The sequence below is a fragment of the Globicephala melas genome, chromosome 14, assembly GCF_963455315.2.
Source record: "Globicephala melas chromosome 14, mGloMel1.2, whole genome shotgun sequence".
Lineage (NCBI taxonomy): Eukaryota > Metazoa > Chordata > Mammalia > Artiodactyla > Delphinidae > Globicephala > Globicephala melas.
The window spans coordinates 7,523,655-7,550,889 of NC_083327.1; the positions used below are offsets into that span (position 1 = coordinate 7,523,655).

Here is a 27,235-nt window from a genome sequence, read left to right on the forward strand (position 1 = left end):
AATATAGTAGTGTCTTTGGATTCAATACATTTGGACTTCTCAGACATTTGAAATTGGCATATAAAGTGTGGTGTTTGTGACGTCTCTCTGCCCTCTGCTGGTCAAAATGTACTATTGCTCTTAACTCTGTAGCTTCAGTCATTCGTTTGAATGAAATAATACCCTGTATTATCAAGAGTGGCCAAAAAAACAAATTTGCGGGAAAAAAACCTTTATTGTTTGAAAGGACTGTATTCTTCTTAGGGAAATCCTGCACGATGAATTGTTCTTCCCCAGAGGCCGATAGTGCTGTGGGTGAGAAATATGACTGTCTCTACCACACTGATGATCATTTTTATATTGTGTGTGTTCGTATTCTTTTCTGAACTTTTCTGTAAGTTCTAGATCTGCTCTGTCCAGTGTGGTTGGCCACTAGCCATATGCTGTTTAAGCGAACTTAAATATTCACTTCCTTACTCCCACTAGCCACATATCAAGGCCTGAAAGCCACACAAATGGCTAATAGCTACTGTGTTGGACAGTGCAGATTAAAGAATGTTTTCATATCTCAGAAAGTTCAGTTGACAGTGCTGTTCTGAGTTTTAAATAACAAGGATTATCATTGTCATGAAGTAATCATTGTTTTTACATTTACAACGAATTTCTTTCTTTGGCATGTACCCTTTTCATATGAAAACAGTTTTAACTGAGGGAATATGTTTAGTAGGATTTTAGTTTATTAAGATTTTTTTGTACCATGTAATTTACTGCAATTTTTTTTTTTTTTTTTTTGCGGTACGCGGGCCTCTCACTGTTGTGGCCTCTCCCGTTGCGGAGCACAGGCTCCGGACGCGCAGGCTCAGTGGCCATGGCTCATGGGACCAGCCCTCCAGGGCATGTGGGATCTTCCCGGACTGGGGCACGAACCCGCGTCCCCTGCATCCGCAGGCGGACTCTCAACCACTGCGCCACCAGGGAAGCCCTGTAATTTACTGCTTTTATTGCCAAATGATTACGGTACAGTTTTCTCAATGTAGAGCATTGAGCATTTCTAGTGTTTTCTTTCTCTGTTTTGAAGATTAAAGTTAAAGTTAAAAATATTGGCCATCTTTCTCTGTGCCATTTAATTGAGGTGATAGCTGCTTTCTCCTTTTGGTGTGTGTTTGGGATGGAATGAAAGATATAAATCAGAGCATATGTAGAGAAACTAAGACTTTGTGACATTGTGAATCATACTTAATATATGTTGATCGTTTAAAAAGAATACATTTTACCCAGATTTCTCTAATGGCAACATTTTACAAAACTACAGTATCACAACTAGGATATTGACATTGATACAATTTCCAATTTTACAGTGATTTCTGCAGTTTTACTTGCATTCGTGTGTGCGTGAGGGCATGTTTTCTGTACAGTTCCAGCACCACCAGGATCTCGTGTTGCTCTTTTATAGCCACACACGCCTTCCTCCCATCCCCCGTGCCCCCTCCCATCCCTGCTTCTGGCAACCACGAATCTGTTTTCCATTTGTAAAATTTTCTTTTTTTAATTTCAACTGTTATGAATCTTTAATGATTATAAAAATGGCTTTAATTTTTTTTTGACAAAGGAAGGTACCTTTTTTTTAAACATCTTTTTTGGAGTATAATTGCTTTACAATGGTGTGTTAGTTTCTGCTTTATAACAAAGTGAATCAGCTATACATATACATATATCACCATATCTCCTCCCTCTTGCGTCTCCCTCCCTCCCACCCTCCCTATCCCACCCCTCTAGGTGGTCACAAAGCACTGAGCTGATCTCCCTGTGTTATGTGGCTGCTTCCCACTAGCTGTCTATTTTACATTTGGTTCCACTTGTAAAATTTTGTCATTTAAAAAATGTTATATGAATGGGAATGTCTGATACTTTGGGATTGGCTTTATTTGCTCAGTGTAATTCTTGGGAGATTCACCCAGGTTGTTACATGTATTAATAGTTTTCTGTTTTATTAAGGAGTAGAATTGGGACTTCCTTGGTGGCTCAGTGGTTAAGAGTCTGCCTGCCAATGCAGGGGACACAGGTTTGAGCCCTGGTCCGGGAAGATCCCACATGCCACGGAGTAACTAAGCCCGTGTGCCACAATTACCGAGCCTGCGCTCTAGAGTCCACAAGCCACAACTCCTGAGCCCGCGTGCCTAGAACCCGTGCTCTGCAACAAGAGAAGCCACCGCAATGAGAAGCCCACGCACCGCAACGAAGAGTAGCCCCCGCTTGCTGCAACTAGAGAAAGCCTGAGCACAGCAATGAAGACCCAATGCAGCCAAAAATAAACAAATAAAATTTTTAAAAAAGGAGTGGAATCTTATGGTATGTATGTCCTACAGTTTATATAATCATTCACTCGTTGAAGGAACTCTGGGCTGTTTCTAGTTTTTGACTGTTAGAAATAATGCTGTACATTTGTGTAAGTTTCCGTTTATTTGGTGAGTGCCCAGTAGTGTAGTTGCTTTGTTGTGGTGCAAGGGCTTCTCATTGCGGTGGCTTCTCTTGTTGCAGAGCACGGGCTCTAGGTGCGCGGGCTCAGTAGTCGTGGCTCACAGGCTTAGTTGCTCTGCGGCATGTGGGATCTTCCTGGACCAGGGCTCGAACCTGTGTCCCCTGCATTGGCAGGCGGATTCTTAACCACTGCACCACCAGGGAAGTCCTCTTTAATATATTTTTATGTGTTGTCTAATCTCCTCTTAATTCTCCCCAGTGTGTTTTTTATCTCAGGCATTGTAGTTTGCATCTGTAGTAGTCACAAATACATACATATACACACATATATATATATACACACACACACATATATATACATATATATACATTCCCCCCCATCCCTTTCCATGCCTCTACTTGTTCAGTCTTTTCTTTCTTTCTTTTTTTATTTATTTTTGCTGTGTTGCGTCTTCGTTTCTGTGCGAGGGCTTTCTCTAGTTGCGGCAGGCGGGGGCCACTCTTCATCGCGGTGCGTGGGCCTCTCACTATGGGGGCCTCTCTTGTTGCGGAGCACAGGCTCCAGACGCGCAGGTTCAGTAGTTGTGGCTCACGGGCCTAGTTGCTCTGCGGCATGTGGGATCCTCCCAGACCAGGGCTTGAACCCGTGTCCCCTGCGTTAGCAGGCAGATTCTCAACCACCGCGCCACCAGGGAAGCCCTTGTTCAGTCTTTCCTGTAACTTCTTGGACATAATGGAAGTCACAGGTGATAATAATGTCTTTGTCTCCTAATCTTATCATTTATGTTATTTTGGGGCCAGTTTCAATTGATTGACTTTTCTCCTCTCTATAGATAGTATTTTCCCGCTTCTAGCATGCCTGGTAATGTTTTATTGGATGCTAGATATTGTGAATTTTGCTTGTTGGTTCTGGATTTTTTTGTGTTTCTATAAATATGCTTGAGGGTTTTTTTTCTTTTGATGCAGTTATTTGGAAATAGTCTGACCCTTTCAGATCTTGCTTGTAAGCTTTGTTAGGTGAAACTAGAGCAGCATTTACTCTAGAGTTAGTTTTCCCTGCTAATAGGCAAGATTCTTCTGAATTCCCCATCTGATGCTCCATGAGTGATGAGGTTCTCTGGTCTGGCTGATGGGCACAGACACGATCCTTGACTGTTTTGAGCTTTGGATGGTACTTTCCCTGTCTTCTGTGGGTTCCTCATACTTGCAGATTAGTAGTACTTGGTTGTGTACCTGAAGGTGATCTTTCACAGAACAGGCGTTCTCTGTGTGCCTCCCTCCTCTCCTGTACTCTGCCTTAGGGAATCTAGCCATTTGATCTCTGTGGTCCTGGCTCCATTGTAGGGAGACCACCGGGCTGCTCCTCGATTTATCTTCCCGGTGCATGGCGAGGACTTCCCCCAGGCAGGAAGTGCTTCCTCTTCCGTCTCTTCGTTCCCAGTCTCTTCAGGAATATTGTCTTACATAGTTTGTTTGGTTTTTAAGGTTTTTTAAGTCAATAGGGTAAACTCAGTGTCTGTTCCTTCATGTTGGCTAGAAACCTGGAACTTAGTATAATATTTTAGTAGAAAAGGGGCACAAAAAGAAAATTAATTTTAAAACTAATGTTTCTTTTTACTGAAACCTTAACTTTCCCTAGGCTCCCTGGAGAGAATAGTTACATTGAATTTTCTCAGAACATTTGTTTTCACGTAATGCTTAGAGCCACTGGCACAACACAGGAGGACGTGGCAGGACTACTGATGCTGCTGCTGCCCTGCTGCCCCATTTCAGTTCCAGGCCTGCCTCTGCCGACTTGCTGGATGCAGCAGGGGCCAGCCACCAAGTCCGTCCTCCCTGTCCTCTACAGGCTGACTTTGTTTGTAGAGGAAGTCTCTTATGATAAGCTCTTCAGATATAAATTTGATGTTACTTTGCTGACTGATGTCACAGAGTTTTTTCAAGTCAAAACATTTGATTATGGTCTGCAGCATATTATTACATATTTCATGTTTCAGAGATCATCGCATTCTTTTTTGTACTATTGAAAACATCTGTTTATGTAATTATAGCTTGCTGTTCTCAAACAGGTACAGAATTTGGCTTAGTCTTTGCACTGAGTCCTCACGCTAAAAATGCAAACAAGACTGGTATGTTCCACAGTGATGTTTGTTGAAGTCGTGATTTATCAGTGTTTCATTGATTTATTACTGATGCCGAAGACATGAAGTGGCTTAATCAGCCATCTCCATTATTCGTGAACGTGAAAGACAAAAAAGTAGTTGAACTTTGTAGCTAATTCAGAATATCATGTTAGCCACAGTTTCTGCTTTCCCCATATCAAGGCTTTTTTTTAAAGCCATAGTTTTAATATATAAAATGTATATGTCAAAAATATAAAGACGCTAATTATTTAAATTCATTTTTTCACTTAATGTTGAAAGTTGGTGTTAATTGAGCCAGCATCTGAAGAAGGTGAAGAAAAAGCAAGTTACTTTTTGTTACTGTGTAGTTAACAGATAATTGTAAACTCTGAATAATCGAGCATTCATTATGCTTTTTCTTAAGCTGTGGTTTCATTCATTTCACTGGCCTGTTCATTCATAACTGTTCAGTGAGTCCTTGTTGCTAATAGGATAAAATCAAATTTGGGAGTCCAGACTCTTTGCAGTGTCTTCCGCCTGTATTTTCACTTATGCTCTTATCCTTCATGTTTTGTTAGAAGCTATTGACCAGAGGTGCTATGTGCCTTCACTCTACGTGTGTGTGTGTGTGTGTGGTTTTTAATCCTACTGGAATTACCTCAGGGTCTGTGTGCTTGTTATTCTCTCCGTCTGGAACCCTTTCCCCAGATATCTGCCTGTTTCCTTGCTTTGGGGCTCTGCTCAAATGCCAGTTCATCAGTGTTGTGTTCCCTGACCGTTGTATTTAAAATTGCATCCCAGCTTTTTTTCTAAGCACTTGCTATTCTCCGTACCCACTTAATTTTCTTTTCTCCATAGCCCTTATCACAATCTGAGATCCTAAACATTTTACAGCTTGTTTGTGTCTCTCTCTTGCTCCACTGGAACACGTAGCTCATGAGGGCAGGGACTTTCATGTGTTCTATTTCCCTTCTGGATCCCCACCATCTAGAAAGTTCTTGGCACATAATAAGCATTCAGCACATTTTTGATGACGGCGAGTCAATGAATGAGTGAATGAACGATTAACCTTCTAAGTTTTCTCTGCTCATCTGACCCTCATCCGTCTCCCCTGGCCCACTTCAGGTCCCACTGCATTCCAGAAGCTGCCTTTGAATGAAACTGCGTCCTGCTGCTTCAGCTTATCCTGATCTGTTCCTCCTTTGAACTCGTGGCATTTTCATATTAGTATAAGAGAGAATTTTCTGATAGATGTAATTGAGTGTGGTTCATGTAGGCTGCAAGATGGTAACACTCTATTACTTGAAATGTTTAAGGAGTGACAGGATGGCCTTGTCAGTAAAGGGGACTAGACTTGACATGTATAGTTCCCTCTGTGCTAGGTGCTGTAATTTCAAGGGACCCTAAAAGGTGTAGATGAAGTCGCCCTGTTTGATAGTTTTGGAAACTGACGTTTAGAGGGGTCACATAATTTGTCTGTAGTTCATAGCCGTTTAAGTGTCTTGGCTGTTCAGACGCGGTCTTTCTCTGTAGAAGAGCTGTTATGCTGCCTTCACTGAGTAACTACTTCATGAACCTAAGGTCCACTACGATTGTGTGAAGTGTGGCAGTTTGGCATGTTTACCAAGGAATGAAGGCCTGAATGGGGAAGAGTGGTGACGCTTGGTTAGGGAGAGAAAAAAATTAAAAAGTTTTGGATAATGGTGTAATTAGAAACACCCAAAGGGAAACAGAGGCGCCAAACCTTACCATTCTGTTCAGATCTTGGCCTGGTGATAGATCAAGATTTTGACGGCAAAGTTGGTGGATCTTATTTTGATTTCTTTAAGAAAACATTTACTGTTGGGGTTTATTGCTTTGGTTTTTATCTTTATATGATCCAAGTGACCTTACTTAAAAATTAAAATGAAAAATCTTAACAAGCCAATCTTCAGAGGGGTAATACCTAGCATGCTTAATTGGGTTATATATTAATGAAAAATTAATACTTTTCAAGAGCTTACTTTGTGTCAGATACTGTGTTTCATGAAGATTATCTCATTTGATGTTTTCCACAACCATTATTGTCAGCTTTCTATTTTCAGCACCATTTCACAGATAGGGAAACCAAAGCTTAGGGAGGGGTCCAAACTCACACAATAAAATGGTGGAGTCAGCAGTGGCTCAAACTTTTGTCTTGGAGACACATTGAGAAAAAAACATTTCACATGGTGAGTCAGTACATACGTACGTATGACTGAAAGAACTGTTTCGTGGATAGTGACTCTTACTGTAATGTCGCACACTCTGTTCTGTTCTGTATTGTTATGTTTAACCCAGAATAGATATAACACATAATGGGCTGTTACCTGCAGTCTGAAAAATCTGTTCTTCACAACTATGCTGTGTATACTCCCTGACTTTATAAAATAGTAACTCACTTTTGGCTTCTTTACTTTGTTCTTTCATGCCTGCACCCTCTTCCTTATAACTACCAACATGTATTCTGGCAGCAGAAACAAAAAAATTAAGTCTTGTAGTACTAAAAAAAAGTATTTTTCCCAAGTGGATTTTTATTTTAAGTTAAAACTAGTGAGCTAATTCCTTGTTTTTAGTGAAGATCATGTTTACTGATAGCACGTTTTGAACTTGCCTTTCCTCAGGGTTTCACGTGGACCAGGCAGACCATGTTAAACTATTTATTTATTTATAAGTTATTTTATTTTTGGCTGTGTTGGGTCTTCGTTGCTGCGCACGGGCTTTCTCTAGTTGTGTCGAGTGGGGGCTGTTCTTTGTTGCAGTGCGCGGGCTTCTCATTGCGCTGGCTTCTCTTGTCACGGAGCACGGGCTATAGGAGTGTGGGCTTCAGTAGTTGTGGCACTTGGGCTCAGTAGTTGTGACTCGCAGGCTCTAGAGTGCAGGCTCAGTAGTTGCGGCACACGGGCTTAGTTATTCAGCAGCATGTGGGATCTTCCCGGACCAGGGCTCGAACCCGTGTCCCCTGCATTGGTAGGCGGATTCTTAACCATTGCTCCACCAGGGAAGCCCAGGTCATTTCTTTTTTCTGAAAAAAATAAAACAAAAATCCCTCCCCCCCTTTTAAACTATTTAATGTCAGTCCTGTTTCAGACAAATTTTAGGAGAAGAAATTAACTACCTAAGGTAGAAAGTTGCTGTGAGCTCATTTTTGAGTGTTCACACTCACTTGGCCTGTATTAATGCTTCATATTCTAGCCTCCAGAAAATGATTGATTAAAATAGCACGTGGAACCTGTCTTGTAATCAGCATTGTAGTGACTCTTTTTGAATCTTGAAAAGTTGTGCACAAACTGTCAGATGTTATCCCTACTTGTCATGTTGTTGCATTACTGATGCCACTTTACAGAAAAATGTGAATATGAGGTAGATCAACCGTAGACAAGTAGGTCATACCAAAATGTTACTTTCAGATTTTTTAAAAAAGGATATTTTATTTAGTTAGTTTTTAATTTAATTTTTTTTTTTTTTGCGCTACGCGGGCCTCTCACCGTTGTGGCCTCTCCCGTTGCGGAGCACAGGCTCCAGACGCACAGGCTCAGCGGCCATGGCTCATGGGCCCAGCCGCTCCGCGGCATGTGGGATCTTCCCGGACCGGGGTACAAACCCGTGTCCCCTGCATCGGCAGGCGGACTCTCAACCACTGCGCCACCAGGGAAGCCCAAAAAAGGATATTTTAAAGAACATTTTATTTCCTTCCTAGTAAAATATTGTATGTTAAAATATTTAGTGTTTTAAAAAATAAACTAAAAAGGAAAACATAGGCAGAACACTCTTTGACATAGATCATGGCAGTATATGTTTTAGATCTGTCTCCTAAAAAAGTAAAGGGAATAAAAGCAAAAATAAACAATTGGGACCTAATTAGAGTTAAAAGCTTTTGCATAGCAAAGGAAACCATCTACAAAAAGAAAAGACAATCTATTGAAAGGGAGAAGATATTTGCAAATGATATGACTGATAAGGGGTTAATATCCAACATATGTAAACAATTCGTACAATTCCACATTAGAAAAACAAACAACCCAATTAGAAAATGGGCAGAAGAACTGAACAGACATTCTTCTAAAGAGGAAATGCAGATGGGACTTCCCTGGTGCAGTGGTTAAGAATCTGCCTGCCAACAAAGGGGACATGGGTTCGATCCTTGGTCCGGGAAGATCCCACATGCCGTAGAGAAACTAAGCCCTTGCGCTACGCTGAGCCTGCGCTCTAGAGTCCGCGAGCCACAACTGCTGAAGCCCGCGCACCCTAGAGCCCATGTGCCACAACTACTGAAGCCTGCATGCCTAGAGCCTGTGCTCCACAAGAGAAGCCACCGCAATGAGAAGCCCGTGCACTGCAATGAAGAGTAGCCCCTGCTCGCTGCAACTAGAGAAAGCCTGCGCGCAGTAACGAAGACCCAAAACAGCCAAAATTAAATAAGTAGATTAATAATAAAAAAAAAAAGAAATGCAGATGGCCAGCAGACACATGAAAAGATGCTCAACATCGCTAATCAGCAGAGAAGTGCAAATCAAAACCACAATGAAGTATCACCTCACACCTGTCAGAATGGCCATCATCAAAAAGAACACAAATCACAAATGTTGGTGAGGATGTGGAGAAAAGGGAACCCTTGTGCACTGTTGGCGGGAATGTATTGGGTTGGCCAAAAAGTGCCTTCGGTTTTTAAGTAAAAATAAAAGACACATTTCTCATTTTCACCAAGAATTGTATTGAACAACATATTCACCCATTTTCCACTACCTTCTGTCAGTTTTCAGACAACTTCGTAATTCCATCTTCCCAAAACTTTTTAAATTTTTGAGCAAAGAACTGTTCCAGGTGCCTTTTATAGTCTTCTAGGGAATTGAAAATTTTCCATTAAGAGAATTTTGTAAAGACTGAAATAAATGGAAGTCCAAAGGTGCAATGTCCGGTGACTATGGCAGATGAATCAGAGCTTCCCAGCCAAGCTGTAACAGTTTTTGCCTGGTCATCAAAGAAACTTGGAGTCTTGCATTATCCTGATGGAAGATTATGCGTTTTCTGTTGAGTAATTCTGGATGCTTTTTGTCGAGTGCTGCTTTCAGTTGGTCTAATTGGGATCAGTACTTGTTGGAATTAATCATTTGGTTTTCTGAAAGGAGTTCATAATAGGGGACTCCCTTCCAGTTCCACCATATACACAACATCACCTTCTTTGGATGAAGACTGGCCTTTGATGTGGTTGGTGGTGGTTCATTTCCCTTGCCCCATGATCTCTTCCGTTCCACATTGTTGTACAGTATCCACTTTTCATCACCTGTCACAGTTTGTTTTAAAAATGGAACGTTTTCATTACGTTTAAGTAGAGAATTGGACACAGAAATACGGTCATGAAGGTTTTTTACGCTTAACTTACGTGGAACCCAAACATCAAAGCGATTAATATACCCAAGCTGGTGCAAATGATTTTCAGTGCTTGATTTGGATATTTTGAGTATGTCAGCTATCTCCCGTGTGGTATAACGTTCCTTGTTCTCAGTTAATGTCTCCATTTGATTGCTGTCAACTTCAACTGGTCTACCCGACCGTGAAGCATCGTCCAGCGAGAAATCTCCAGCATAAAACTTTGCAGGCCACATTTTTTTTTTTTTTTGCAGTACGCGGGCCTCTCACTGTCGTGGCCTCTCCCGCTACGGAGCACAGGCTCCGGATGCGCAGGCTCAGCGGCCATGGCTCACAGGCCTAGCTGCTCCGTGGCATGTGGTATCCTCCTGGACCGGGGCACGAACCCGTGTCCCCTGCGTCGGCAGGTGGACTCTCAACCACTGCGCCAGCAGGGAAGCCCCCGCAGGCCACTTTTGACACGTTCAGTCATCATAGCACCTTTTCCATACACTGCACAAATTTTTTTGTGTGTTTTGGTTGCGTTTTTACCTTTCTTGAAATAATAAAGCATAATATGCTGAAAATGTTGCTTTTTTCTTCCATCTTCAATATTAAAATGGTTCCACAATAATTCACCAATTTTGATAAGTCTTTTTAAATGCACGCTGATATGAAAGCTGTCTTATACAATCTAACAGAATTGTTTCAAATGACGTTAAAGACAACTAAGTGCTACTAGAGCCATCTTATGGAAAAAAATGAACAAAACTTTCGGCCAGCCCAATAAGTTGGTGCAGCCATAGTGGAAAACAGTATGGAGGCTTCTCAAGAAACTAAAAATAGAACTACCATATGACCCAGCAATTCCACCCTTGGGTATGTATCTAAAAAAACCAAAAACACTAATTCGAAAGGATACATGCACCCCAGTGTTCATAGCAGCATTATTTACCTTTGCCAAGATGTGGAAGCAACCTGAGTGTCCATTGACAGATGAATGGATAAAGAAGGTGTGGTACATATATACAATGGAATATTACTCAGCCATAGAAAAGAATGAAATAGTGCCATTTGCAGCAACATGGATGGACTTGGAGGGTATTACGCTTAGTGAAGTAAGTCAGACAAAGACAAATACTTATATGTGGAATCTAAGAAATACAACAAAGTAGTGAATAAAACAAAAAAGAATGAAGACACAGATATAGAGAACAAATTGGTGTTTACCAGTGGGGAGAGGGAAAGGGGGAGGGGCAAGATAGGGGGAGGGGGAGGTACAAACTATTGGGTGTAAGATGGGCTACAAGGATGTAGTGTACAACATGGGGATTATAGCCAATATTTTGTAATAACTGTAAATGGAGTGCAACCTTTAAAAATTGTATAGAAATAATTTTTTTAAAAAGTGAACTCCACATTCTGTTGAGTATGTTTGCTGGAAGAAGCTGTTTGGCACTTTAAAATAACTGCTGTTGAAATAGTATTAATGGAACTACTGTTTAAACTTATGGGTTTAATTATGAAACCGTTTTAACATGATCTGTGTCCGTGTCTTCCTGGCCGACGCTTCTGTGTATCTGCCAGACCTTACGTCCTGAGATCACCCTGTAACGTCTTCTCAACTTCAGCCTACTGGTTCCCCTACTGGCTGCCATTCTTCCTTTTTTGGTAAATTAAAGAAAAAGTAGTAAAAGGAATGTATGATATTTCATTCCTACATTTAAAGACACGTATAAAGTTGTTTTTTTTTTAAGCAGCCTTACTGAGATGATAATTTACATGCTTTAAAATTCACTTCTTTTAAGTGTATACTTCAGTGATTTTTCATGTATTAGCAGAGTTTTGTAACTGGCACCGCTAGCACATTTAGCACATTCCTGTCATTCCAGAAAGATCCCTCATGCTTACCCGCAGGCTCGCGCCCCCCCCACCCCTACCTCCACACTGGTTCTTTTGCAGATTAGTGGTTTAGCTGTTTACATGTGGAAAACATGTCTTATGGGCTGTTGCTGGCTCTCTTGGTCGTCCTTAAGCAGACCTGGCCTGAAACTTAGCCGACTGTGAGCCCTGAAAGGCAGTCAGTGCTCCTGGGTGAGGAATGAAGCGCCTCGTGGCAGCAAAACAAAAAGGCCGTCGTCCTCGGCTCAGCCTTGGTCCTGGCCGCGTTTTGGTGTAGGTGGCTCCTCTTCAGGACCCCTTTACTGCTTGGTGTGTCTCCCTTTCCCTAGAAACCCAGCCACCACTCATAGGGTGCTGCCGTGTGGATTACCTTTCCCGTCCCAGGTGATTTTGCCCTCCTCCCCTCTGTTCCCCTTGGTCAAAATTGTCTATCCTTGTCAATTTCCTTCTCCAACAAATAAAACCAGACCAAATACAGTTCTTACTGCCTCTAATCTTGGGTATTATGAGGAAAGAATTAAATGAACTTATAATAATGTGGGAAGAATTGATACTTCTACAGAGATAAAGAGATTATTTGCATCTTTAAATCTGTATTACTAGCTTCAACAATAAGTGACTTGGCATTTCAAACCAGTCATCGAGTGGAAGGGAATTTTGTTTGGAAGGATGGAATTATCATCGTAGGAGATGCAGCGTATTCACAAGTGCAGTTTGGCATCTGCCCATGGCATACTCTTAGCTCTCTGTCCCGCTTTCTAGCATTTTTCCTTTGTTTTGGCCCAAAACTTCTCAGTCCTAAAAATGGTGTGGTAATATTATCTACCTCATATGTTTATTAGGATTAAATCAGGCAGGGTTCCTAGAAATACAATGAATAATGTCTTGCATGTTCAGTAAGATGTTAGTTTCCTCTAAAAATACTTTCCTGCATGTTTTGGCAGCAGTAACTCCGGTGGTACAAGGTCTTAGGTATCATTTGTAAGCTAGAGACTGCCTACGGTTTTATACCAGACGTTGTGCTGGGTACAGAGCATGCAAAGATCAATAAAATGAAGTCTCTGTGCTCAAAGAGATCACTGTGTCACAGAAAAGACAGCTAAAACAGTTAACTGTAAATCACTGTGATAAATGTTATGTAAAAAGTTTTAGGGGAATTGGAGAAGGCTTTATGGAAGGATTAAGTCTTGACAGGAAGTTACGTTAGCAGTTAGTGATATGTTCTTTGTTCCTCATAAAAAATTCAAAGAAGCTTTTCTGTTTGCTGGTCTGTCATGGTAATCAGAAACTTGAGAAGTTTCTTCTCAGAAGAGCATACGATTTCATCTTATTTCTCAAATGGTATGAGATCTATAAGGAAAGTATAATGAATTCTCAGTAAAATGCCTGTTCTTTTTTTTAGATATATAGTATGTTTTTACATTATTTAGATATATAATGGTTTCTCATTCAGGAAACCTCAGTCTTTCTACTTTCTGTGCTTCAAAACTGTCTTTAATCTCTATCTGAAAGCTAGTAGTCACTTGTACTATACAAATTTTAGGTGCATATATATATCACAACCTAAAAAAAAATCAAATCAGTATTTAATTAAAGAAACTTAGCAGAAATCAGGTGCTGTGGTATTGTATTTTTTGACTGCAGCATTACAGCACAGCTGAAGCTCTTCAAGGTGGAAGGGCCACTGTGCATTTTACGTAGAATGTACCTTGTCCTTATACCTTGTCCAGACCTTACCTGCTGTAACTGGACTTACGTTTTAGTGACCACCTGAATTGCCACTGTCTCTGCAAAGGCTGTACTAATATCCCCGCCCTACATTCATCTTTTCCTCTCTTGTGTTTCCACATCCTTTGCACTTACACTGTAACCACTGAATGACTTATTAGAGTGCAAGCTCCCTGAAGGCAGGAACTGTGTTTTGTTTCCTTCATTTAATACTTTGGTGAAACTAGACACTTAGTACATATTTGGTGATTTAAATTGAGTCTAGAAAACTAAGGTTTGATGAAAATGTGCTTTATTATTCGTAAACACCTCTTCTTACAATTCTGGCTCTGAAGTAAGAAATAAATCTCTGGTGCGTTCTTGTGACTGCTGCCAACATGCAAATATACTGCACATTGAATTAGGTAGATTACAGGCTTAGCTGTTGTAACAGAAAGACCCCCAAGTACTGTGGCTTCAACAGGACAGAAGTTTGTTTCTTCACATTAGTCTGGAGATGAGCTAGTAGTTCTGTCCTCTTCACCATGAGGCTTGCATATCTGGATCCAAGGTAGCAGGTTGTTCACTTCTTCCCATCTTCTCAGCACATGGGGAAGGGGAAGAGGCAAGGGGAACAGGCCCAGTATGGGTAATGTCAGCACACATCATTTCAGCTCACATTCCACTGGCCAGGACTTGGTCATGGGACCACACTTTGCTGCAGGGGGAGCTGAGAAATGGAGTCTCTGTCTGGGCAGCCATGTCTGTAGTTAAAACTTGGGGGCTTTTTTTTTAATTAAAAGGAAGAATGGCAAAAGGATATTAAAAAGAACAGTTTGTGCCTCATAGGTTTTGCCTGTGCTTCCATTTTTAAATAAACAGATGGATTGCTTCAGGTATTAAAGAACTTGTGTATTTGACCAAGTCATCAGACTTGGCAGAGTTTTTACTGCGCTGCCTGCTGCTTTATCTGGACCTTACGCTAGGTGATGCAGGCCATGGAGAGCCTTCCTGGTGAGAACTTTACCATTTACTCTAGTAGACATGACTAAGTACAAGTGAAGAAACAGCAGGTACTTGCTGTGTATTGTGTGAGAGAAGCTGTCATGGGCTATAGACATTTATAGGAAGGCGGAATGGAGGTATGGAGTCATACGGAAAGGCTTTTTGGAGAATATGGGACTCTGGTTAGGCCTTGAAGATGAGGTAGGATTTGTGTGGTCACAAGCAGAACATCCTAGGCAAGGGAAATGGTGTGCAGGAAAGTTTTAAGACTGGATAACTGAGTTGTATTCTAGGGAAAGCAATGAGTCTTCTGATTTCTGACTAACCAGTTGGCTCCCCGAGTGTGTAATTTGGAGTAGTGCAAAATAAAGTTGATTTATGAAGGATCAAGATTATAGATGTGGTAGAGGTTTGGAGTTGGACACTGACATGGAGAAAGAGTTTAATTGGGTAATGGGATTCAGATTAGGTAAATTCCTGCCCCCCTCCACCTGGTAATGGAATTCAGAATGAATGAATTCAGTCCCTCTTTCCCTGCCTACTCTCCATGAGGTCACGTATGCCTTCTCAGTTAACACATCCACACATTCTGTCCGGGCTTCCCTGGTGGCACAGTGGTTGAGAATCTGCCTGCCAATGCAGAGGACACGGGTTCGAGCCCTGGTCTGGGAGGATCCCACATGCTGCGGAGCAACTAGGCCCGTGAGCCACAACTGCTGAGCCTGCGCGTCTGGAGCCTGTGCTCCGCAACAAGAGAGGCCCCCATAGTGAGAGGCCCGCACACCGCGATGAAGAGTGGCCCCCACTTGCCACAACTAGAGAAAGCCCTCGTACAGAAACGAAGAGCCACACGTTCTGTCCTAGCCCCATTCTTCTGGACTTCTCTGAAATTTTTGACACTTTGACCATCTTTTTTTTAAATTTTAACTCGGGCCTTCTCTGGTTTTGCACTGCTCTTCATTTTCTCCATAGGACTTAGCGTTCTTCTTTTTTTGCTCTTTTTGTTCTTGAGACTGCAGGTGTCCTCTTGAAGGCAGTGCTTTACACCTCCAGTTTGAGCTTTAGTCTTCTGTTCCTGATTGCTTGCTGGACATTTTCATCTCGATGCGTCACTGTTATTTAAAGCATTCAACAGATTTCCTGCAAAGCTTTGTGACTCTGCAAGGACCTGTATGCTTTAGATCCCTTTATGCTTTAAAGCAGAACTTGCAGGCATCTGGGTCTGTGCCCTCTGCCTGTCCCTGTGTCACTAAGTCTTGTCAGTTCTTCCTGGTGATTCTCACGTTCGTTCATTTCCATTCTTACTGTTGCCACGTTTATCAGTCTTTGAACAGGGTGTGTTTGGATTGTGAGTGGTCCTTGAGGATTCACTGATGATGAATATGAATCAAGGTGCCATAACATCAGTGAGGCCAGATAGTACCTTCTGTTCTGTTACTGGAGCTTTGCTTTCGTGTGGTTGAGATTATCAGCTGACTCATATGAGTTGAGTTGGTGCTAGCTTATTTGTGTTGTGTTTAGTGAGATGGTGATATGGATAATTTAATATTACCCAATATTTGAATTCTCAATAAACTTTTGACTTCTTTTCCTCAGCAGATTTGATTCTTAGTTTGTTAAAATAAATTTTCACAGCTTAAGTCACACACTCAATAAGAATAATGAAAGCAGATCAGGAAGTATGCAGAGTGCTTGAGATTAAGACTTTGTCAAGCATAATCTAGAGTCGGAGGGTGAGGTCCGCATCGTGGCAGCATGAGACACCCCCTTTGTCTTCCCCGCTCCGTCTACAACCAGTAAAAGCCTATAACTCAACATAGGTCCACCGCCTAGCACCCCAGATGCGGGGGGGTTCCACACATCTGTCCATGTAAAGGCGAGTGGACTGGAACACACAGAGGAGGCTGAACTGGGGAACAGCCGAGGCAGTGCTTGCGAGCCCGGACCCGTAGCCGTGGCGGCTGAGCCTGCAGCCCCAGAGAACCCAGTAGAAGCAGAGAAGGCCGTGCACACGCCTGGCCACTCGGCTGCAGCAGCGCCCATGGTCACAGGGAGCCGGGCAGCAGTGGAGGGGGATTGCGGCCCTGGTCCTCCAGTCATGGTGGCGCCCCTGACTCGGCGGCCTGTGCATACCTGACAACCCCATGGCCCTGGCTGCCCCCTAAACCCTCCCCTGTGGCAGCAGAGCTTGCAAGCCAGGAGACTCTGGACAAGGTGGGGATGCCGCCATCCCAGTGCCGTAGGTGGCAGCCCAGTACAGCAGCACCGGGAGCATGAGGGCACCAGCGACCCTGGAGTCATGAGCAGCGTCACGGAGGGCACCAGGGACACCTCTGACGGGCGTGGTGGAGGGTGGAAAGTGCAGAGCCTCCTATGTGATCAGAGGCAGTGCAGGTAAGAGAAACCAAACACTGGGGCCCTAGCGCCACCTTCTGGAAAACAAAAGAAAGGCCTCTAATTACCAACCAGTTGAATCATTAGAATCAAGTTGGAGAAAAGCTTTACTTAAAGAAGAGAGGTGTTCACTACTTCAGATGCACTGGCAGAGGAACACCTCATCAAGTGACATGAAAAACCATGGTAACACAGCATCACAAAAAGAAAACGACGGATCTCCAGAAACCAAACTTAAAGTCGTGGAATATTGCAGTCTGACTGATAGAGAATTCAGAATAGCTGTCATGAAGAAACTCAACAAGCTATAAGAAAAGGCAGAAAGGCAGTTAATGAACAGAAGGATTACTTTACCGCAGAGAGTGAAACGCTAAAAAAAGAACCAAACAGAAATTCTGGAGCTGAAGAGCTCAATAAAGGAGATGAAGAACACATTAGAAGGCACTGGAAACAGAGCAGAGCAGATGGAAGAGAGAATTAGCAAACTCGAAGACAGAGAGATAGAAATGATACAGGTGGAAGAGGACAGAGAAATAAGATCTAAACAAAATGAAGAAATTCTGAGAGTACTGTCCAAGTCATTCAGGAAGGGCAATGTTAGGGTGATGGGTGTCCCAGAGGGAGAGGAGCGGGTGAGGGGAGCAGAGAGCTTATTTAAAGAAATAATAGCTGTGGGGCTTCCCTGGTGGTCTGGTGGCTAAGACTCCGCGCTCCCAGTGCAGGGGACCCAGGTTCGATCCCTGGTCAGGGAACTAGATGCCACACGCCACAACTAAGAGCCCACGTGCTGCAACTAAGAGTTCGTATGCCGCAACTAAAAGATCCTGCATGCTGCAACGAAAATCCCATGTGCTGCAACTGGCGCAGCCAAATAAATAAATAAATATATTTTTTTTAAAGAAATAATAGCAGAGAACGTCCCAAACCTGGGGAGGGAACTGGATATACAAGCTCGGAAAGCTAACAGAACCCTAATTGTCTCAATGCAAAAAGACCTTTTCCAAGACACATTATATTAAAACTATCAAAAGTCAATGACAAAGAAAGAATTTTAAAGCAGCCAGGAAAAAAGGATGGTCACCTGTAAAGGAACCCCCATTAGGCTACCAGCAGATTTCTCAGCAGAAACTCTACAGGCCAAGAGAGGGGAGAGATATTTTGAGAACACCGAAAGAGAAGAACTGTCAGCTGAGAATACTCTGCCAAGTAAAGTTCCCCTTCAGATATGAAGGGGAAATAAAGGCTCTGCCAGACAAATAGAAGCTGAGGGAGTTCATCACCACCAGACCTGCCTTACAAGACATGTTCTACCTGAAATGAAAAGGCAAAAGTACACAAACTTTGAGTAAGGTGGTAAATAGAATCAGAAAATTGTGACTGTATCAGAATAGGTTGTTAAACATTTAATTACAGCATAAAGGCTAAAGGAAAAGAAAGCAGTGAAAATAACTATAGCTACTTCAATTTGGTAACAAAATCATAACACAAAAAGGGATAATTTGAGGTAACAAACAACATAAAATGGGAAGAGGAAAAGGACAGAAACCACACAGGCAAATGAAGATAGATGCTGTCAGCAGAAAATGGACTATTTTATCTATGAGACATTTTATACAAAAAGTAATCTGGAATCTTGCTATTCTAAATGTGGTCTGTGATGGCAGCATGGGCATCTTGGGTTGCTTGTCAGGATTGCAGAGTCTCAGGCACCGTCCAGGGCTACCAGATTAGAATCTGCATTTTCATCACATCCCCAGGGATGTGCATGTGCTGGGAGACACCGATCTAGAACTGACCGTGCAGTTCTTTTCTTTTTCTTAGTGGGAGACTTAGCTGCTAAAATAGTTAAACCCTCCAGCTGTTTATCTATTTGTGTTTTTCTGTATTTGTCTTTTTGTTCACCTTAGATTTTTAGGTGAACTTCAGAGGAGTTGTTGTAAGTCTTGTGAACGATGGAGAGTAGCTGGGAGAGGTAGCTGGGGGAGGCAGCTGGAGCTGCAGGGTCACCGAAGTCACCTGGAGGAGGCAGTGTGTGGCCGAGTGAGCCCGGCCTGCCGCGGCCTGGAGAGAACATTCAGAGCGGAGGGGCAACACGTGCAGAGGCAGGAAGGCAGGAAAGGGCATGTGTGAGTGGGAGTGCTGTGGTGAACTTGCAAGAGGACAGCGGGCCTTGCCACGGGGTCTGGGCCTGTCCCTTTGTTGCTGTGTGAGGTGTTCCGCTGTGCTGCCTCCGCTGTCAGCTCCTGAAAGTTTCCTGTTACTCTAATGCCCTGCCCTTCAGCTCTCCCAGACTCCCCTACCATCCTCACCTTGTTTAGCCTTTGCCAAGATGTGTTTTGGTATATTCTGTGCCAGGGGCCTCCTAGACAGCCTTTAAACTTCATTTCAAGCTCTCTGTGAGACCTGCACGCCTTCCAGCAGACTTGTCTCCGTAGCTTGGGTCCTCCTTGCCCCTTACATATATCTTACATTGTGCTAAAATTGATTACAAACGTAACGTTCAACCATGTTGATGTGTGCAGCCTATTCATTTTCACTGTTGTGTAATATTCCATGTATGGAGATAATCATAGTGTTGAACGTTTTTAAGGTATTGTCAATCTTTTTAGAAATCATGCTGCTAAAAATATTCTGGTTACATGGCTTCTTGAGTATATATATATGAGTTTTTTTTTATAACTTTATTTATTTTTGGCTGTGTTGGGTCTTTGTTGCTGCGCACGGGCTTTCTGTAGTTGTGGCGAGCGGGGGCTACTCTTCAATGTGGTGCGTGGGCTTCTCATTGTGGTGGCTTCCCTTGTTGCAGAGCACAGGCTCTAGGTGCGTGAGTTTCAATAGTTGCAGCACGTGGGCTCAGTAGCAGCACGCGGGCCTCAGAGCATAAGGGCTTCAGTAGTTGCGGCGCGTGGGCTCAGTAGTTGTGGCACACAGACTCAGTAGTTGTGGCTCGCAGGCTCAGTAGTGTGGCTTGTGGGCTCTAGAGTTGTGGCGCATGGACTTAGTTGCTCCGTGGCATGTGGGATCTTCCCGGACCAGGGCTGAAACCCGTGTTCCCTGCATTGGCAGGCGGATTCTTAACTGCTGTGCCACCAGGGAGGTCCCGAATATATGTATGAGTTTGTTTGTAGTGTTTTCAGTCTTATTTGACTGTGATCCAGAGAAACAACACTTTATAACGTGACCTGATTTCTGTATATATATATATGTATGTCAACTGATTTTTTTTAAAAAGTTTAACAAAGTTATATTTACCCTTTGTGTGATGCACTCATATCTTTTTTCCTTTTAAAAGTGAATACTTGTTGAGATTAAATTAATGAATTATGACCTGCTGTTTAAAATACTGCTGTAGGGTGTGTTGTGTATGTGTGAATGTATATGTGTACATAGGTGTGTCATATCATGACTATAAATTGATAAACATATATGTATGTGTGTCAGCACGTGTGTGTGTGTATGTGAGAGAGAGAGAGAGAGAGAGAACAGATCGTCTGGTGGAAGGGTTTTTTCATCTAGAACTTGATTACATTTCACCAAATTGTTTTTTAAATGGTTATACCTGTTTATATTGGTGTGGCCTCCCGAGTCTGGGAACTTAGCTTTTTATCATGTGTCCATGGTCTTTTAAAGCATTTACTTGGCATAGAATTGGTAAGTACTCATTGAGTAGTTTGGTGAAAGAAAATGAGGATTTCATACCTGTAACTGCATGACTACCATGTTAAGCAACTACTATTTTATCAAGCCAGCTTTTTAGTTAAGCTCACAAGGCTAATTTTATAGAGTGGATAACCCATTTGTAATTTCGGTTAGGCTTTTAAAAGTCTATTTTTAGGGGTTCTTGACTATATTGTTCAGTTATGATAGTTATGTTCCAAAGAAAGATACATTGACAAAATTACATTATTATTTCAATTGCTAAAAAGCGATTGGGGCTAAAGTTTCCCATAAGTGATAACAAGTTTTTTTTTTTCCCTTGCAGGAATCAATAAAATGGTTTTCATAGCCTTAAATTCGTAAGACCTAAACATCATCTAACATTTCATTATATCTAGCTTTTGCTCAATAGTAATATAGCCATTTCAAAATTTTTGCTAGCGTTACTCTTGTGCCAGGTTTTTTACATTAAAGTCCCTTTCTTTCGTTGTTATAAAAATGCGCCACTGTATTGGGTGCTATAGCTTTTTACCTGCATGGACAGTCATATTCCATTATGCGAGTTTATTCAGCCATAGCCTTCACATCAGCAAAATCGTGCTGTATAGAAACGCCTCCATTTGTATTTGGCTGAGGTTGTAGCAGATTATTCTGAGGGGAATCATTCTATTTTAGTAACAGTGAAGCCCCACTTGGAGTGTGTTGAAAATCTTTGTTTTCTCCTCATGCTCTGGACCCACTGCCTGAGAGGGAAAGTTGAGATACAGTTGTTTTACAGACCAATGTAGGAACTTCTCTAGAGAAAGAAAGGTATTGTATTTTGATTATCGAAATTTCTTAACATGACAGTAACTTGCACTTAAGTAGTGCTTTAAAACTTCAAAAATGTTTTCCATACGTGTCTCACCTAAGTACTGAGGGCAGCCATTCTAACTCCATCTAACAGATGGGAACCTGGTAGCTCAGTTTGTTACTAGTCCAGGGTAAGTTAATGCAGCTCAGAGGTGGCCGAGTACATGGGCCGTGCTGGTCTGTTGACCACTAACTCATTTTGACACTTTCGACAGTCAAACATATTTAAATAGAGCGTGTCCCAGATGTTTGTCAGCTTATAGGTGTCACTTCTCAAATTTAAAAGCAGGATATTGTGGCATAAATTGTATATGCGTAACCTCCCTCCTAAGGAATTTTGGGGGAATGTGTTTAGTTTTACTGGGTTGAAATTATTGAACTCAGTGGTATTTTGTAGATTCACTCTCACCTTTAGATAAAAAGTATGTACTTAAACAGAAACCTGAATTTTTAAAGAAGCTTGTTTTTTTTTTGTTTTTGAATGTATTTATTTATTTATGGCTGTGTTGGGTCTTCGTTTCTGTGCATGGGCTTTCTCTAGTTGTAGCAAGCGGGGGCCACTCTTCATCGCGGTGCGCAGGCCTCTCAATATCACGGCCTCTGTTGCAGAGCACAGGCTTCAGACGCGCAGGCTCAGTAATTGTGGCTCACAGGCCCAGTTGCTCCGTGGCATGTGGGATCTTCCCAGACCAGGGCTCAAACACGTGTCCCCTGCATTGGCAGGCAGATTCTGAACCACTGCGCCACCAGGGAAGCCCCCAAAAAGCTTGGTTTTTATTGATACCTCTTACTGTATTTTTTTTCATAATCAAGTGATTTATAGAAATCTGTTATATATAAGCTTCTGAATATTTGATATAATTTCCAGATAGTACTTTTATTTTCCATTTTACTTTAATTGTACAAGCAATATGTGAAGATAATCATAAGAGCATTTAAAATTATCAAGAAATAATACATTCAAAGATATGAAGAATAGTACAGCTAAGGCTTGTATTCTTGTATACTTAGGTGAGTTTCCCTACGGTGTTTTTCAGAGTTTTTTGACCATGATCCAAAGAGCTAACATTTTATAACACACCTTAGTTCATCTATAAGTTTTCTTAATCTCAGGGTTCTATCTGAGATTTATTCATGTTGATACAAGGCTTCTTGAGGCAGTCCTTGCTGTTTCTCATCCTACAATTAGTATTAATGGATTAAAAAATCCCCCCCCCCAGTGTGTTGATTGCAAAATGGAAGTTGTTGTAGTTTTCAAGGGCATTTCCTCCTAATTACCAGTGAGGGTTTTTATGTGTTTATTGGCTGTACATTTCTTCTGAATTACTCATTTGTATCTTTTTGTCCATTTTTCTGTTTAGGTAGGTTGTCTGTTTCCTACTAATTTCTGTTTCATTTTTTAAAACCTCTTTGATTTTTACTTGTTGGTAATCTTTTAAGCAATACCCTACACATTTAATGAAGGACTTTTTACTGTGGGATATTACTACTCCTGGTTCAAATATGGTGAGTGAGTAAACTGTTCACATAAAGTAGTTTTAAATTCTTAGACAAATTTGGGGGGAAGCTGCTAGGAAAAGAAAATTAGTAAACTCATTAAGGTTCTTGAAGGTTGATTTATAACCTTTCAGCACAGCCAAGACACACATCTTCTTAGCAAGCTGCTGCTGTGCCATTTGAAAATTTGAACGTGTGAATTCTGTAACCCTCCATTAATTACGATTGTATAAAGAACCAGAATGCTGCTTATATGCTGTTATATTTTATTTTATTTTATTTATTTATTTTTTGCAGTACGCAGGCCTCTCACTGTTGTGGCCTCTCCCGTTGCGGAGCACAGGCTCCGGACACGCAGGCTCAGAGGCCATGGCTCACGGGCCCAGCCGCTCCGTGGCATGTGGGATCTTCCCGGACTGGGGCACGAACCCGCGTCCCCTGCATCGGCAGCCGGACTTCCAACCACTGCGCCACCAGGGAAGCCCTATTTTATTTTTTAATACTAGCTTTTCTCTGTTTCTTCTCTGTAATTAGGTCCTCGATGGGCTTCCTGGAATATTGGTGTGTTTATTTGCATCAGATGTGCTGGCATCCATAGGAATCTTGGGGTTCATATATCCAGGGTCAAGTCAGTCAACCTAGACCAATGGACACCGGAACAGATCCAGGTAAACATTTCCCTACCGAGAAATTATTGAAAATATTTAAAATGGATTTATAATCTTTAATCCTTCTTGCACCTAAGGATTAACATTGAAAAGTAGTATATTGAAATATGGATATGCCACATACAAAATTCGAGTGTTATCTGAATTGTCAGTTCACAGATGTGTATTTTTTCTTGGTTCTATAGTAAAGTCAGTTTTTAATCTATTTTTACCTAAAATGTTGATTTTGAAGTATTTAAAAAATAAATTTATTTTCCTTGTGCTGATGAAATTTGCAGGTATAATTCCATAGTCTGTTTTGCTTTGCTGTCAGTAGAGGGCGCCTGGGTAAAGACAAAGAACAGACCACCTCTTCCTGAGCGCTAACTGGAAGGCCTTCCCTTTTGTGCAGGGGTGGGTGTTCTCCATAGGCAGATAGGGCCGAGGGGTTGGAAGACAGCCCAGTTAGCAAATGTTCTCGTGACTGATTTGGGCTTGTTTCGAGCGGTTTAGCTTTTTAGAGAGAAATTTGTAAGTTTAAGGGCTTGCCCTTTTTCCAGTGTGACAGTATTGAATCCTCAAAATCATACTTGCTAGTTCTTAAGGTTAATTGCTAATGTAAAAATGATTATTTCTACTGGTTTTATTTTATAGTTCACAGTGAAATTACATAACTTTTTCTTACGACCTTTTCAAATTACTTTTAGTCAGCATGAAGCCTAAATATACAGATATATGTAGTTGAACTTCAGTGATACACACACAAACCTCACAATCATAAAAGAACAAAAGTAACACAAAAATTGGCATGGGTTGGGTGGGGTGGGGTGGGGTGGAAAGAATAGAATAGAATGCTGGGACGGTGTGGTCATTAAAAAACGATACATAGACTTGGTTAAAGGAAGTAAAATTTCTATATTGAAGACATATTTATGCCAAAGTAAGTTCCAGATGTAGCAAACATTTAAATATTAAAAAAAATTAAACCTCAAAAATACTCAAAGGAAAAAAAATAGAACAGAGATTTTTCAGGCCATAAAGTCAAGCATAATTTACTTAGTTTAGTCTTAGACTAGTTTTTGAACATTCTGCTGGCTAGAGCATAAAAGGAAATATGAAACCTTGTGTATTTTCGAGATCCTTGAGGAGAAATTTTACTTGTTAATCAAGGAAGCAGAGCTTTTTGAACATTTTATATGAAGCAGTGTTCTTAGTAACATCTCTGTAGTAACTGTGGTGACAGATTTCATGACATTGTTTAAGTTGTTTTTAAGAAAACATGTAGCTTGAAAATGTAGCTTGGTGTTTGTAATGGATTCTAGAGGTACAAAACATTCAAGACCCAGTGTATTGCCTTTTTAATGGTTCATTTCAGACTAAGGAGAAAACGTGAAATCCCTGGACAATTAAATTCTCCAGAAATATTATTTTTCTCAATTAGGCTGCTGAAAGGAGTTGAGTAGCAGGTTATTTGAAGTAGGCAGCTGTTCTTTTTTAATAGTTTAGAGCATAACTTCCCAAACAGAGGGCTGTAGTTCACTGGTTTTCTGTGGGATTGGTTATAGGTACAAAGTAAGATCCTATATTATTAAATGTGTAAGGATTTTGAAAGCAATTATTAAGTAACATACAGTCTTTGAAATGGTATTTGAACACATTTGCATGGTTCCAACTGTCAGCTTCTTCAGATAAGAATTACTGTTTTCGAATGCAAGATTTTTGATGAGTACTTCTCACAGAGGATGCTCTGTGGGCTCCGTAAGCCGTGGGGCTGCTCCTGCAGGTGAGGAGGGTAAAGGTAGGTGCACTCCTGCAAAATCAAATTGAGGAGACAATGAAGTTTCACTTTAAAGAAGAGCAGGGAAGCCTAACCACACGGACAGATCTTGTGGGGGCCTTGTCGGCGCTTGCAGGCAAAGCCAGAGTTGTTCTTCGGAAACTGGCCCTGGACTGCTGTGCGGTGAAGAGGAAGAAGTGGTTGGCCAAGACCCCAGGCTCCACACTGCGGAGCACAGGGGTTGTTTTAAGGCCGCTGGTTCTAGAGAGGCCGCAGAGCAAAGTGATTGAGAAAGTTGTCTCTGGAGCCAGATGGCCAGGTAGGCCTGGGCGGTGCTGACAGGACGCCCGAGCGCAGGTGCCTGAGCGCCCTTGTCTGCGAGGTGGGGTGGCAACTGTCCCCCTGCAGGGGCCGTGAGGACCAGCTAAGTTAGCGCGGGTAAAGCATTTACAACGGTGCCTGGCACGCTTTTTATTGAGGTATAGTTGATTTACAGTGTTGTGCTCTTTTTAGACGGGCACGTCTTGAACACTCAGTAACGCCGACTTGTCAGTTACCAGTAGGATTAGGCCATCTGTTCACTGTGCAGACCCTCGCTGTTGCTGCTCTGAGTATCTTTCTGATCTTAAGCTTCCCTAGTGAATCCGCTGTGATGAACTGGTTGCTAAACGTACTACTGAGTAAACAAACAAATGGACCCATTGTGTGGTATTACTGAGTATAGAAGAATTACTTTTTGAGAATATTTGTGAGAAGTAATTCACGTTTAGTGGTATTGGATGGTAAGGCATTCACAGATTGGTGGTGAGGTAGTGGCATCCATTGTCTGTCGAGGTCACTCCTTATTCAGCTTTAAGCAGATCCTATTTCCTGTGGTGGTAGGTGTGTTCCTTACAATCCAATTCTATCCACCCTTGGCATTATTTATTTATTTACGTAAGAAAAAAAAAGAGGTATAATTACAGAGAGAATCCAGATAAAAGTGAGTTTTACGTACCTTGGCAGATGTCTTTATAGTCGTCCACCTGTATCCTCGGGAGGTTGGTGCCAGGACCCCCACGGACACTGAAATCCGTGGACGCTCAAGTCCTTTACCTGAAATGGAGTTCCTGGACACGGGGCCGCGCATGGGCAGAGCTGACTGTGTGCGTCAGCAGAATCCCGGTACAGATACTCTGAGCGCGTCCATCACTAGGGAGAGGTTCCTTGTGTCCATATCTAGTCAGGACCCCCCCAGGGGCAGCCGCTGCACTGATTTCTGTTCCCTTAGGTTGCTGTGCATTGGAACTTTTGTCTTTTGGAGTCTGTTCTTATTAACTCTGAGTCTAGGTTCAGATTGGGGAAAGTGAAGATCGCAGTGTGATTTAGTGTTCCATATCCTTACGGTGTAAGAATTTATTTAGCATAGAAACTGCTTGGGCGATACTTGCTCACAGAGTAAGAGAAATGCTTTCACTGCGTGTCGTCAGTTCTGCTCTGGGTCTTCCCCACCACCTGGACATGTCATGGGGATCGTGTCTCTCATTTTCAGAGATGATACTCCGTTTTGGTTTTATTTATTTATTTTCTGTATTTTATAAGTAAATGTGGAAACATCTAATCTCTGAGCCCCGTCACCCTGTTGAATAAAAGTGGTTTTTGTTAACATACTAAGTTTTGCCTCAGGACTTCTTATCAACTGATATTATATATACATACATCATATTTATGTCAGTTATTTATATGTTTGTGCGGCAGTCAGTGTTTAGGGCATCTGTCATGTTATAGCTGTGTTAGTATTGCTGTATGCTTACTTTTAAAAGAAAATAATTTATCTACCAAAACTTATTTGTATTTTGATAGAATGGAAA

General features: G+C 41.8%; 1 protein-coding gene across 4 annotated transcripts in view; it reads left to right on the plus strand.

Annotated features, from left to right (window-relative positions):
* The window catches only part of SMAP1 (small ArfGAP 1), a 149,524-nt gene that overhangs the window by 25,056 nt on the left and 97,233 nt on the right, over window positions 1-27,235 (plus strand). For all 4 annotated transcript variants that reach the window (XM_070043523.1, XM_030859221.2, XM_030859222.3 and 1 more), the window contains exon 2: window positions 23,496-23,629. In XM_070043523.1, coding sequence (XP_069899624.1) covers window positions 23,496-23,629 — 134 coding nt within the window. The remainder of the gene's footprint in view (window positions 1-23,495; window positions 23,630-27,235) is intronic.